The sequence below is a fragment of the Phocoena sinus genome, chromosome 3 (assembly GCF_008692025.1).
Source record: "Phocoena sinus isolate mPhoSin1 chromosome 3, mPhoSin1.pri, whole genome shotgun sequence".
NCBI classification, from domain to species: Eukaryota; Metazoa; Chordata; class Mammalia; order Artiodactyla; family Phocoenidae; genus Phocoena; species Phocoena sinus.
The window spans coordinates 96675253-96688649 of NC_045765.1; the positions used below are offsets into that span (position 1 = coordinate 96675253).

At 36.2% G+C, this 13397-nt stretch overlaps 1 protein-coding gene across 11 annotated transcripts in view; it reads left to right on the forward strand.

The window, feature by feature from the left end:
* MCTP1 (multiple C2 and transmembrane domain containing 1) overlaps window positions 1-13397 on the forward strand; it is a 360390-nt gene that overhangs the window by 272087 nt on the left and 74906 nt on the right. For all 11 annotated transcript variants that reach the window (XR_004349160.1, XM_032626358.1, XM_032626364.1 and 8 more), the window contains one exon: window positions 10657-10710. Coding sequence is in view for 10 of the 11 variants with exons in the window: in XM_032626358.1 (XP_032482249.1) it covers window positions 10657-10710 (54 nt within the window). In the remaining variant the exon portion in view is untranslated. The remainder of the gene's footprint in view (window positions 1-10656; window positions 10711-13397) is intronic.

Genomic DNA, 13397 nt, shown 5'->3' on the forward strand with positions numbered 1-13397 from the left:
GTCCCTTCACTCAGTAACTCCATGTTTGCCTTTAATACTTCAGTGTTATTGTCTATCTTTTTACTCTATTCTCAAACTGCAGCTCAACTTCAGATGGGAAGATGAGTGTTACCTGTACGTGACATGTCGGTTCACATAGAGAAAGATGTAAAGGAAAACAGTTCTGTTTTTAAAAGTCAATATACTAAAGAGCCGCCTGTCTAGAAGGCAGACTTCTTTTGCTTTAGATCTATTAGGACTCAGGAGAGATACTTAGAATTTAAAGTTAGTGGTAGTTGCTGCAGAGGACACTTATAGTTACTCTCATACTGCAGCCCTCACCATCTTCCTGAATCGCTCCCACCTTGCTCAGATTCCCCAAAGATAAATTATGAGAACGTAACAAGGTAAAGAGATACTCTTCATTCCTATAGAGGATTTCTGCCCTGAAACCCAGCTCTTTTTCCACCAAATGAATTGTCTTGGCAGCCTTGAAGGAAACCTGAAGATCTTGCCCCCATAAATGGCTGAATTTCTCTTATTTGAACCCCAATTGACTCCTGGGTCCCAGGAACTCATTTGAAAACCAACTTCCTAAACTCTCCTCAAAGTCTCCCATGGACCCAAAGAATTCACCATCTCAATGGTTTTCCAAAGTGTCCATCCCAAGCATCTACCCATTTGCCAACCAAATGGTTTTATTATTTCTGTTCCCTTTCCAAAAGGTCTGCCTCCACAATTTTGTCATTTCTGTCATTGAAGACTGGGACTTAGGAGAGGAGAAGAAAGGATATCCACGGTTTGGGCCTCACTTCTCAGGGTGGATGTGTTTTCCCACCTATTTCTAGTGATGATCTGGTGGTTCTTTCTAAATGATTTTACACCCTCCTCTTGGTAGATAGCCAGAACTCCTTGACACATTATGGTGAGGGAGGTAGCATGTAGGACCAACAGAAGCACCTTCTGGCCGCCTCATGATCCCAGGACTAGTTTGCATCATGCACCAGGTGGTGGGGTGATGTTAGCTGAAGGTTTCATACAATATTTGTGGAGACTTACTCTCCCTAGTCCAGAAAGGGGACAAGAAATGACAAGACTTCAATTAACAAACTAAACATAGAAACCAAGTGATATGTCTTTATCTGCTTGTGGAAGAAGTTTATAAATCAGAACCATTGTTGAGAGTCCAATAAACCTGAGAGTTTTGTATTCATGTTTTTTAGTGTTCCATGAGTTAAATTTATTAAGAACATGTAATTTTAAAGCCTTTCTGTACATGGAACTGGAGTAGTATGTGCAGGTAACCAAACTAAAATATGCCTTCAAGGGCATTTTCTTTCATGTGTTATTGTTATTGAATTTATTTCATCATTCAAGAAAAAGAAAATAGTCATGATACCATATCACTTATTTTTTAAACAATAACAATATTCTGGTAACATGCTTAAATGAGAGACAGTTCACCTAAACAAAGTTTCCAGATACGTTACACTCCCATGGGCAACAGCAGAAACATCTTAAAAATGAGTGTTGCCACTACCACGTTACAGTTGGCAGAGGTTAAGAGTCCAAACTTTGAAATTACAAAGACCTGGCATTAAATTTCAGACCTTCTACTTGTTAGCTGTATGAGTTTATTCATTTCCCTAAGCCTCAGTTTCCTCACCAGTAAAATGGGGATAATACCTACCTTTGTTGAGGTCTTGTGAGGATTAAAGAGACAGCACACTGTGTTAAGCATATAGTGAGTGCTCAGTAAATGATAATTAGGCACCTGATTATGTATAAAACAGGGCAAACCAGTGGGGGTAAAATGGGTGTCTAAACATAGTAGAGGTAACCACCTCTCTTAAACAGTTCACTTGTAAGAACTATTGAAGAGAGTGGTTTCCCATGGCCATTAGTCCTTCTTGGTTTTGAACTTGTGGACAAAGATAGTAAAATTGCCACAGAAAGATTTCCTGTGTCTATAATCCTCCTGCTATATATATGGAAGTCCCACAAAATGAAAACGACATTTTTATCAACAAAAAAAGCTGACAAAGAAATTTGAACAATCCTCTACGGATTAAAGCTTCTTGAAAACTGAAATTTATAGAAATACCAAAAATGTATGCCATTTTACAGATCATATCCATAGATATTTGGATAGAAACGTTTTTCTTGATGATCGTAATACTAATCTCCACCATGCACAGGACATAAAGACAAAGGCCAGCAGCACCATGAGAACAGGGCATTTCCTTCCCTGAGACCATCACTGAGTCCATAGCAAAATACTCTTTCCTAACAGCTTCACTCTGGGTGTTGACTAAGAGAAGGAGAAAGGTAAACCTACTAGCATGCCAGGCCTGGGCACAAGGACTAATTTTAATAAATCAGAATAGAACATAAAAATGTCAACTTAATCAAGCATTTAAATTTATTAATCAAGCCTAATTTTTATGAGTGCAAATAATCACTGAAGCTGGACAAATTTGTTCTCGATTGCATCAGAAACATAATTTTAATATTTAATGGACTGATGAATTTAAATGGAGAATTATCTTTATGAAACATGCTCCTCATAATTTGCCATTAAATGAGAAATTTTTAAAAAATCAACATAAATCTTACATAAAGGTTATTTGACTAAATGTTGGAACTATAAATATTATAAATACATTATGCACTAATTTAGCAATCACACAGTACACTACATAAAGCTGAAATGATAAGTGGACCAGGCAAGCTTTTCCTAGAATATAGAGCTCTTGTGTTATATTGTGGGAAGCTCATGATAAAATGGATACAGAGGTTTTGTGTGAGGTTTCCTGAACATCCTTTTCATGCAGGCTTTTGTGCTACAATTCACCATTCACCACACACATTCTTTCCAGTTCCAATGTAGGTCTAAACCCACATAGCCTGTCTTTTGGGAGGTGATTATTCTTTACAAAAAAGGTAAAAAATATTTTATCATTATTATTTATAGAAAAGAAATACAAGGAAAAAACTGGAGTTTTCTATGATTTTTTGACATCAAAATCTGCTCCATTTTTAAAGTTAGACTTTCTGACATAATGTTCTCAGGCCTCAAAATATTCTAGGCACAAGGGAAAAAAATGAAGAAGAAAAATCAAATTAGCATCAGAATATTTTTCTCTTCAAATGTCCACCTATTCTTCTCACCCCCTCTACTACTCCCAATTACATTGCTTAAAATAGGCAGTAGCAGTGAATTTTTGTAAAAAGTAAATCAAACCTAACAGAGCAATATGGTTCAAAAGTTTGCTCATATTAATCTCCAAGATGAATGTTTTTTTTGTTTTCAAATTCTATTCTTTAAAAGTACCTAGTCTTCCCGAAGTGTACCATTTACCTTTATTATATCTGCTAAACTATACATTTACCTGAAAAGAACTTCTTGCCTATTGCAACTCTAATGCTCCCAAACATATCTGATGGGCTTAGAGTGAAGAACATTTCTGAGAAGACTGGAAAAGACTGGAGATCATAGCAGCTCCCTCCTGCTGCTTTGCAGAAAATTTTTTAAATAGGTAATGTGGACTCTTTATTAGACACTTAAAAAAAATTCCTAAGGTTGTTTTTAAAAACTGAGACATTTAAAATTGTGCCCTTTTTTGTTACAAATTTGTGCTTCTGGAATGGAAACTTGGTTTTACAGAGAGAGGCTAAAGCATATAATTTTCTTTTTTATTTGAAATCTGTTTATTATTAATGAACAAAAATGTTTTGCTTTGAAAATATTAAATTTTATAAAATAGATTAGTGGTAAGTCTAGTTATCTTTCGATTTCATTTGCAAAGCACATTAAACAATTCAATTTTTTGGCCTTTTGTATAATTTTTAACCCGAAAAATAATATTGCTTCAAGAAAGCATTAGTTTTTAAAAAGCACATTGCAAGTTAATAGTTGACCTATTTTTTCCCTGCTCAATCAAATTAGCATGCAATAGTGTAAAGACGCCAAGATTAGAATTTTCCCTACAAGCGAAAATACAATACATTGTGAAGCCTTTAGATGGAGACATAGTTCAAATAAACACTAGAATTCTGTTCACAGTGCTTTGTTTAAGTATAAAAATGAACATTTAAGAATACTGAGAAGGAAATATGAAAAGAAATTCATTTAAGATGCTTATACTGATTATAGAATTTATATTGTATTTAGCCTTTCTTAATGGAAGGATTTTTCTGCATATTAAGCTGACAAAGACTAAAAGGTTACATACTCTTGGCCAGTAAAGTAAATTTACTGTCCTTGCACCTTACAGCAAAGCATATTATACTGCAAATAAGAATGCTGTTGTTGATGATGCAGAATTCAGGCCGTATGTAATCAGTGGTATGCATCAAAAGTCATCTGATAGCCACATTAAAGCCACGTTTCCTATTAAGAATCAGACTAAATTATAACGTGGCACTTCCCAGAATGAGCCAAGGAAACGCATTCTGCAAGAAGAAATAATTGTATTTGAGTGTCTCTGTAAAAATCCGGAAGTCTTTTAGCAGTAAGTAATAATGCTTTTCTTTTTAGTCTGCCTTCTTTTGTATTGCAATATATTCAGCTTCACTGGCAAGCCTATCACACTAATTATTGTTACATCTAGTGGTTCAGTTATCTTGATGACTACTGTAGCTGAAATACTCCAAGGTCAAATTCTTAATAGCGTGAATCAAACTAAGCAGCCATCATACATGCAGTTGCTTTTGAGATAGACTAAACAGTGTATTCCAGACCTGTTTATGGGTTTTATTATCCTTTCAGATGTGGAGTAAATTATACGTACAGGTTAATTGCACCATTCATTTTGCAAAAGTTCCTTCTCAAAAATCTTGAGAGGTGCAGGTGTCCTGTGGTGAAAATGACAGCACAAGCGCACCTATAATGATCTTATTGACCACAAAAGTCTTCAGCCCAACCTCCAGTGCTTTTAAGTGATCCGAAATAATCTGAGTGGTTGGTTATATGCATCTTCTCAATTCATAGACTTTCAATAATTTCATATGATACTTGCACATGTAATACGTCCATTGGCACACAAATGCCTGTTCTGCTTGGTTTATGTACACACAAAATGGTATAAATGAACTCCAGACCATGTTGAAGCAAACTGCTCTACCCAAATTCCTCCATATCTCTAGAGTGGAAATAAGCATTTAGTTTGTAATGTATCCAAATATAAGCATCTGTACACATTTGGATGTTCTATGAATATAAAATTAAATATGAAACTTCTTTCTTTTGTGACAGTTTTCTTTCTTTAATTTTTTAACATTGCAGTTGCACATCTGGACAGCAGTGATTTCTTCTTTAATTTAAATGTGTTGCTTTTTTATAGACCGTTTTGAGTAAAGCAATTTGAATTGTGCAACTATTCATTTTGAACATAGAAAAACATCCATTTAATTCAAAGATTATTTCTGAGGGAAAAAGTAAACATATAAAAGAAACTGGTTTGTGTCAGCGTTGGCTTTCCAGGGTTTTTGGCTTTGTGATACTCAATACTTATCTTACAAAGGTAACATAACCAAGATTTTTCCCTTTTTGTTTAAAGACATATAAATAAGTGGAAGACTTTAGCCCTGGGAAAATCATAATACAAAGTGTTTTAAGAATTATTCATGGAACTTTTAACCCCCTTTTGTCATTTTAGCTTTCAAACATGCACCCTGAATTAGTATTAAAAAGCGGGACTCAGTATCCACTGTCCCGTTATGATTTTAATAGTGAAGTTTACCTGAATCTACTTTTCCTCATCCTTTTACTGTTTTGGTCTGCCTTTTCTGCATCCTGTTGGTCCCCTCCCTTATACATCTTTGTCTAGTGGAGTAATTCTAAACATACTGTCATATTTTTGTTCAGATTACCAGCATCATTTTTAACATTTTCAGCCAAATAAAATTTTATTTCCTTGCAAATCATAAAGCATTTAGTTGTGTCAAATTATAATTAAAAGTCATAATATTAAGAGACCTCCTATACAACTGTATAAAACATACAGATTCTTCAGATGCAGTTTTGCTGCATTTTGATAATGGATTTTTAAAATATACAGCTACATATTATGTTGTATATGTTAATGACGAATGTTCAGCAAATGTGGACTATGAAAGAAGAAATATTATGCTTCTAAAAACAGTGTTATCTGCTTATTCTTTGGCTGTAATGTAGCTGGAACGCTGCATTTGGGGCTGTCTACGTGTGTTTTTTAAAATGTCATCTTTATTAGTATTACATTCAAGGAATAGTACCAAGAATCAGTTTCTTTCAAGACCTTCCTCCAGTGTGTGGCATATAAGTCTGTGACGGGCGACATTACAGAAGGTCATGTCACTTTTAACTGCTTGCATTACATCTTTCTGATTTCCCTAGTGCCCTTCTTTTGTTTGATTAATACTACTTGCTTTCAAGCAAGGTATCAGAAAGCATAATTTGGAAAAAGAATTCTAGGGCCAATCTGAGATATTCTCCCTTACAAAAAGAGGAAAAAAACCCCAACTTTGTAAAAATGTATCTTTTCTAACACATGCATTTTTGTCACTCTTCATTTTTTTTTTTCCTCAAGGAAATCCTACAGATGTGTTGTTATTAAATTATTGCTGACAAATGTTTGGGCAACTGGACTTTGTATACTTGAAAACAAAACTGTGTAGCCCTTATTTGGTTTTATTTGAAGAGGAAAGAGCTGGAATTTGAGACTGGGACTCCTTTATTTTATTTGTTTCCTTAGTTAAGTGTTAAACTCCAGCACTCTTTCTAAAGAGTAGGTGTTACTTGAGTTCTCTGGGAAAGGTTGCAATTTTGTGCAATCCTTAAATGCACTTCAGATATATATACAGTTTGTTTTTAAAAGCTCAGTCTGCAGTTTCTGTATTCATTGCATTTGTCCAGGGCTTATGTCTTAGAGCACAGCCCAGCTTCTGAGACACTGTTGCCTTTAAAGCCATCCATTTCATTGGACCCTTAAAGCCTGAAAATTAGTTGTGAAACCATTATCATTTTAATTGGGAATCTTTATCCACCACTCTACCTGTGCCCCTTTATATGTTCCTTAGTGTCAGTGAAACAACCAGAGTTGTGTATGTCATTCAGAACCCTGAATATTTTGCCCAGGAAAAAAAATATATATATCATTTAATTTCCAAAAATTAATGTTTAAATATTATTAAATTGATGTTATTTCTACTTTTATTAGTAGCTCACATTTTTTAGTACTTCGGTACGGGAACTGTGCTGAACACTTTAAACACATTGTCTCATTGGACCCCTAATCAACACTGTGGGGAAGGTGCTATTATCATCTCCATTTTCCAAGGCACCTTAAGCTTCATCTGAGCAAACTGTAACAGTGGGATACATTCTGAAGCAGCTTAAAGGCATCACTAGGAAACCATCTGTATTATAAATCCTCACTTGTAGATGTTTATGTTATAGCATTAAAAAGTCACTGGAGGAGGGGAAAAGCCCTCACTCGGGTGCTACAACGCAACACAAAGGCCTCTCGCTAACACAACACTTTTCTGCCAAATGTAAAAGCAAATAGTTGTGTTTGGGTGATTCTGGCTGCGCATTTGTGGGGCAGTTGTGAGTAGCCAATTACCCACTTGTGCAGGGTGGGAACAGTTTGGGTTTTGCAAATGAAGAGCCTGATTCTGTAGACCTTTTGAGTCCTTCTTGAACATAAGATCTGCAACTGATCTGTGAAATGCATAAATTAACTTCTTGGTTTTTTTGTGGTTCAATAATATTTTGAATCTTTGAAAATTAACTTAAAGATAGTGGAGATCTCCAGATCTTAAAGTAACAGTTAAATATCCATGCTTTCTATTGCCAGGCACAGTTTGAATATTTGATTCATCAATCTGCATCATTGATTAGGAGGTATGTCTTTGCAGGTGAGCTAGTTGAGTTCTGTGAGATAAATGATAGGCCCTCTACCAAAATACATGTTCAAAGATATGAAGCATAGATGAGGTTTTCTTCTGTTCAGTCTATCAACAAATATTTCTTGAATACTTATTATGAACTGCTAGGCACAATCTGAAACCATTCTGCCTTCCTTGCACTGTAGTACGATGGTAAGTACTGAAGAGGAGAGATACATAATACATTCTTAACAATAACCACCTAAAATATTGTTTGATTTTTATGTATAAGAATAAAAGTATAATATTCATTTCACTTTCCATATTTGATATATGAGTCTACATGAGTAATTTTAGGAAAAAATTACTTAATCTAATATATATCAAATAATCATATTGTATACCTGGAATATATATAATTTTTATTTTTTAGAAATAGATAATGACAACCTTAAAATGTTACTTAATATAAATCTAAAATTTATAACACCATTTTATAAGAGATACAAAAAGTATGATCATTAAAAAAATCATGTGAGGGCTTCCCTGGTGGCGCAGTGGTTGAGAGTCCGCCTGCCGATGCAGGAACACGGGTTCGTGCCCCGGTCCAGGAGGATCCCACATGCCGCGGAGCGGCTGGGCCCGTGAGCCATGGCCGCTGAGCCTGCGCGTCCGGAGCCTGTGCTCCGCAACGGGAGAGGCCACAACAGTGAGAGGCCCGCGTAGATTGCAAAAAAAAAAAAAAAAAAAAAAATCATGTGAGAGGCCAATCGTTTTTTTGTTTTGCTTTTCCTTTTTTTCCCTTTTTTTTTTTTTTTTTTTGGTTTTAGAACTGGGCAGGGTTTCAGAGCTGGCTGTGCTATCCCACAATCTGGGTCTGAGTTCTAGTTTAGCTACTTGCTGTGTTAGGTGAATTCTTTTGATGCAACACAATGTACTGAAATATTGTGACTGCCTCTCCTATTTCAACCTCCATCACAAAGGTCCCAGTTTGGAATAGTCTGGCATACAGCACCTCAGTTATACATTGTCACTATTGTTGTCTATATATTTATGATATGCATGCTTCAAATTTTCAGGAAGTTAAAAGTCAACATGAAAGGCTATCTGATAGCCCCCATTTAAATTCTATTGGATTATAAGCCTCTTGTGGGTTGACATGACTATAGATTAAGTATATGTGTGTTATTCATCTTTCTATTCCCACAGTCCCTAGTACTGTGTGCCTTGGTCAAGGGCATTTGTAATAAATGCTTATGGAGTATCTGAGTATAGTTAGAATGTCAAGAGTCCTTTCTTGCTGAGGCTGAGCTACTTTATATGCCCCCAAAATCAGCGTAAACTCTAACCCGATAAAGGAAGCAGAACATTGTGCTACTCTGATTCTTTTGAAATGCTGAGTGTCCAAATGAAAGACCACCAGATTCTACCACTTCATAGAAGATTTAAAGTATGACATTAAATTAAGAACAATTTCCCAGTTTGTCAGATACTTTTAGTTATATATCAGTTCGTGAGAACTAGAAGTTTGTGTTTGGGTTCTTCTTTTAAATCCGTTAATGCTTTTAGAAACTTTGAGAAAAATTATTAGGATAACTGAGCGTCCTGACGTATTACCTCAGTTTATGTAACTCTTTGTTTAGTAAGTCTTAGTTACTGCAGTTTTCATTCATAGCATATTCCTGTCTCTATCCTAAAGCCACATGAAAGAAGAGCTAGCTATCTGTCTCTTCTAAAGTTAGGAGCTTTGGGAGAAAGGTTTAAAAATATTTGATAACCATGATTCTGTCGAGTTTATTCAGAGATAAAGATACTGGATAAAAAAATAGAAGCACCACAAGAAATTATATCAAATGGAGTAAATACAGTTATAAGTTAGCACTTACCTGAATAAGAGCTCCCCCCAGAGTTTTTAAATTTTTGGATTCCATGGAGTGTGTGTGTATAAAAACATGATAAAACACCTGAAATGGGGTGAGGTCTCATTCGTAATGCCTGTAGTTATATATTGATCCAGGCAAGGGGAAATTACTTGGCAAATCCAAAATGACTATACCGTTCTGCTGAAGTAGGTAAACCAGGAGCCATTAAAAAATACATACATGCATATCTATCTACATGGGTTCTATATACATGATATACACATTTGATTATTGAATACATCTCTTCTTTTCTTTCAGTAGTAATGTTCATTCTCATAACATAATCCATGTGTAAAATCACAGAGAATTAAAATTAGAGTTTCAGGTAATCCACAAAATGAACAAGTAATTCAGAGATGGTCAAGAGTTGACACTATATGTCAGAATTAAAATTGGAGCCATGAAAGATATTGTTAGCTTTATGCCATAGCTCACCAGCATGAATCCATGAACGGGCATAGATTTTTATCTTAGGGTTTGGTGACAAGTAAATTAGAAATAGCAGAGCTCTTTTCTGCTTAGTTATCTAGCTCCAAATTTAAAGTGCCTAATTAATATAGACAGTGGAGTAGGTAAAAAAAGAAATCTCCTGATTTAAAGCATCCTTCAAATGAGTGTTAGTTTACCTTATGCATATTTCCAATTCTTTAAATTGTCACAGAACATTTCACACAAATAGGGTTCCCCTGACTGGGATTCAGTTCCCTGGTGTTCATCAATTAAAGGCATAGCATTTTCCTAATCCCTGTCTCTAGATCAGATATTCCCTCTCAGTGCGTCCGTTTCAAATGTTAATAAAGTTTTCACTTCTAAAAGGTTCAGAATGACAGAACAAAATTCTCTCCTTTAAGAGCATGAAAACGACTTCTGTTTCTGTCTGCAGGTAGTAGAGGACATGCTAGAGGACGAGGAAGAAGAAGATGACAAAGATGACAAGGTAATTATCTTTCCCAGCACTTGGGTACCTGGGGATGGGGAAATGTAGACATGACACTGTTTTCACAGACAGTTAAAAAGGAGTTGAAGTGTTTGAGTCCAGAAAATTGGACAGTGCTGTTTATCATCCTAACAATGCCACTGCATGTTGCAAAGAGGGAGAGAGGGCTATAAATCGTCTTCGCTTTTGTCCAGAGCTGGGTCAAATATTTTTCTGCCAGGAACAAAAAAAAATAATTCAGCTTGTCTGGAACTTGATAGCTCTCACGAAGATAACGACAGTGACAACTGTTTTTGAAGGGCAAAAATTTGTCCTATCTTGAGTATTACAAATCAGGCTACACTTGGGGGGAAGAGAGGAGTGAAAAAAAATAGCAGCCTGCATGTGTCAGACATGGATATTGTCATCTGTAATTTTCCAAGAATTGCTCAGCAAAAGAACACGTGTGCGGAGGGCTCCAGAGGGCATTTAAATAATCCCAGTGCTCACTGCCCTGGCTTAGACTTGGAATGGCCCGTGGCTCCTTCCTTGGTCAGGAAAGTCTGTTCGGAGAGGCTCGTGTTTCGATTGCTGGTTGGCTTGGGGTTGGTGGCCACAGTAAATAACAGCTAGTTTCTGGGACTTCTTGGATTGGTTGTCCCCTGGGGAGAGCGGACAACTGGAAGGAGGAATCAGAATGGCCTTGCACCACTGCAGCAGTGGCTGAGGTCGGAAGGACAGCTTTCTATGGCAAGGAGGCTAGTGATGCTGGTTTATCATCATCTTTGGGCACTTCTAGATACGAAATCCAAAAAGTCTTAGGGTGCGATAGAGGGGGGCAGTGACTGAGGGGGGAGTGAAAATATCATTCATTATTTCCACATTGTTCAGCCTATAAAACCAGATTTTGACCTTCATGGAATCTATCTGACTTCTGCTATAGTAAAGCACTGAAATTTTTTAAAGAAAGGAGAAAAACAGTGTATCTTAATTTATGCCCTTGACCTTTGATTCCAGTAGAGATGTACACTTATATCCCAGTATAAGAATTTGAGTGCTGGAAGCAAGCATTGGAAATGTCAAAACAATTCACAGTGATTAGTTAACTTCCCAAATGATTTTTTTCCTGACATATTCAATTCTGGAAGGAAAACAGAAACATACACGCACACACACTTTCTCCCTTCTACTGCTATTTCAAACATTTTTAAATTCATAGAGATTTTATGTGAGATTTTTCTTCTGGACATCATTTAGTCATTAGCAACATCATCAAACATAAAGTAACAAAATCTCCTTTCTGCAAAAACACATATGTGCTTGTTTCTAATGTTGAATAACATGAGCATACACTTCTGGCAATAAATGATATGATTTATTGTTAAGGTCAGTTGTAGAGCTGTAGAGAGCTTGTATTTAAACTCAACATGCCAGCTCTGAATCATCATTTCTCTGCTGATAAACGCTGAGCTGCCATCCATTTGTGGCCACTTTCCCTTGCTTGTTGCTGCTTTATTATTAAAGCCACCTTAAAGGTCCATTCTGGTAGCAGGCGTTTCCCGAGAAATGTTAATAAGTGGAAACCCTTGGTGAAGTCTAGTACTTCAGTGCCCCTGCTTGAAGTCAACCTATATTTTTTTTAGGCAGTTTGTTGATATTCTATACCACTAATCTCCCTTTTTGGTCATCTTTTAATAGAGAGGGTGTTAGGAGTGGCACACTGTTAGACGTTAGCACAACCTGGTTAACCAGTTCACCAAAATATAGATGTCAAGTAGAACATGCCAGGGTGGAAACAACCCCAGATCTCTGGAGTGGCATCTGTTGTTATCCAGTGTTTGGTTGTCTGAGATCGACACCCTGGTTCTAACGTATTTTCAGGTCTCGTTACCAAAGTTGATTGAAAGCGAGCGCTTAAATGACTGTGTGAATTTCACTGTATTCTTCTGTACAGGATGCCGACAGACGGTGTGTTTTCCATATGAAAGGATTGTGCGCTGATTTTCATAAATGCAGCCTTTTATTTGAGTGATATATAAGAAGGTTTTGCTTTTCTTCACTCATAACGCAATTGATAGTATAAAAATCATATCTGAACAAAAATAAAATTTCAAATGTAATAATTTACAATAGACTTTTAGGGACTTGCATCATAGAGGGAAGAGTCTTAGAGTGGAAAGCTTATATTCTGGAAATACAAAGTTTTTAATATAAGAAATGAAAACATGAAAGGATCCTTCAAGTTTCTATTTACCAGTTTCCGTCTCTCGACTGGCTCTCGCAGTGGTAAATCTAAGTCTTGGCTATCAGATGTGTCTGAGTGGGAGAAGGGTAATTTCCTACTTTAAAAAATTCATTGGTTCCTCCATTTAAAGTTTGTGTATAGAGTCATGCGTAATGGAGTTTCATGAGAAAACAAGTGTGTTTTTTGCCATACGAGCAGGTACTGACCTCTAGCTCTCATTATTTCTCTGTTTTCTCATGTGGTATAATAGTGGGGTCAGGTCAGTGGGTCCTCTTATAGGATAAAAGTAAAAAAGATTAATAAATGTGCCAAAGCCTCACTTTAATTGAACCTGAAGCATATGTTGCAAGTATGTAAAATACGTCCCAGATGTTTCACCAGGGCTAGTGTCTTGGCTTTCCCTGATTACCACAAGGCAGCTATTAGTCCTGTAACCTTTGGACTTGGGGGTAAATGGGGTATT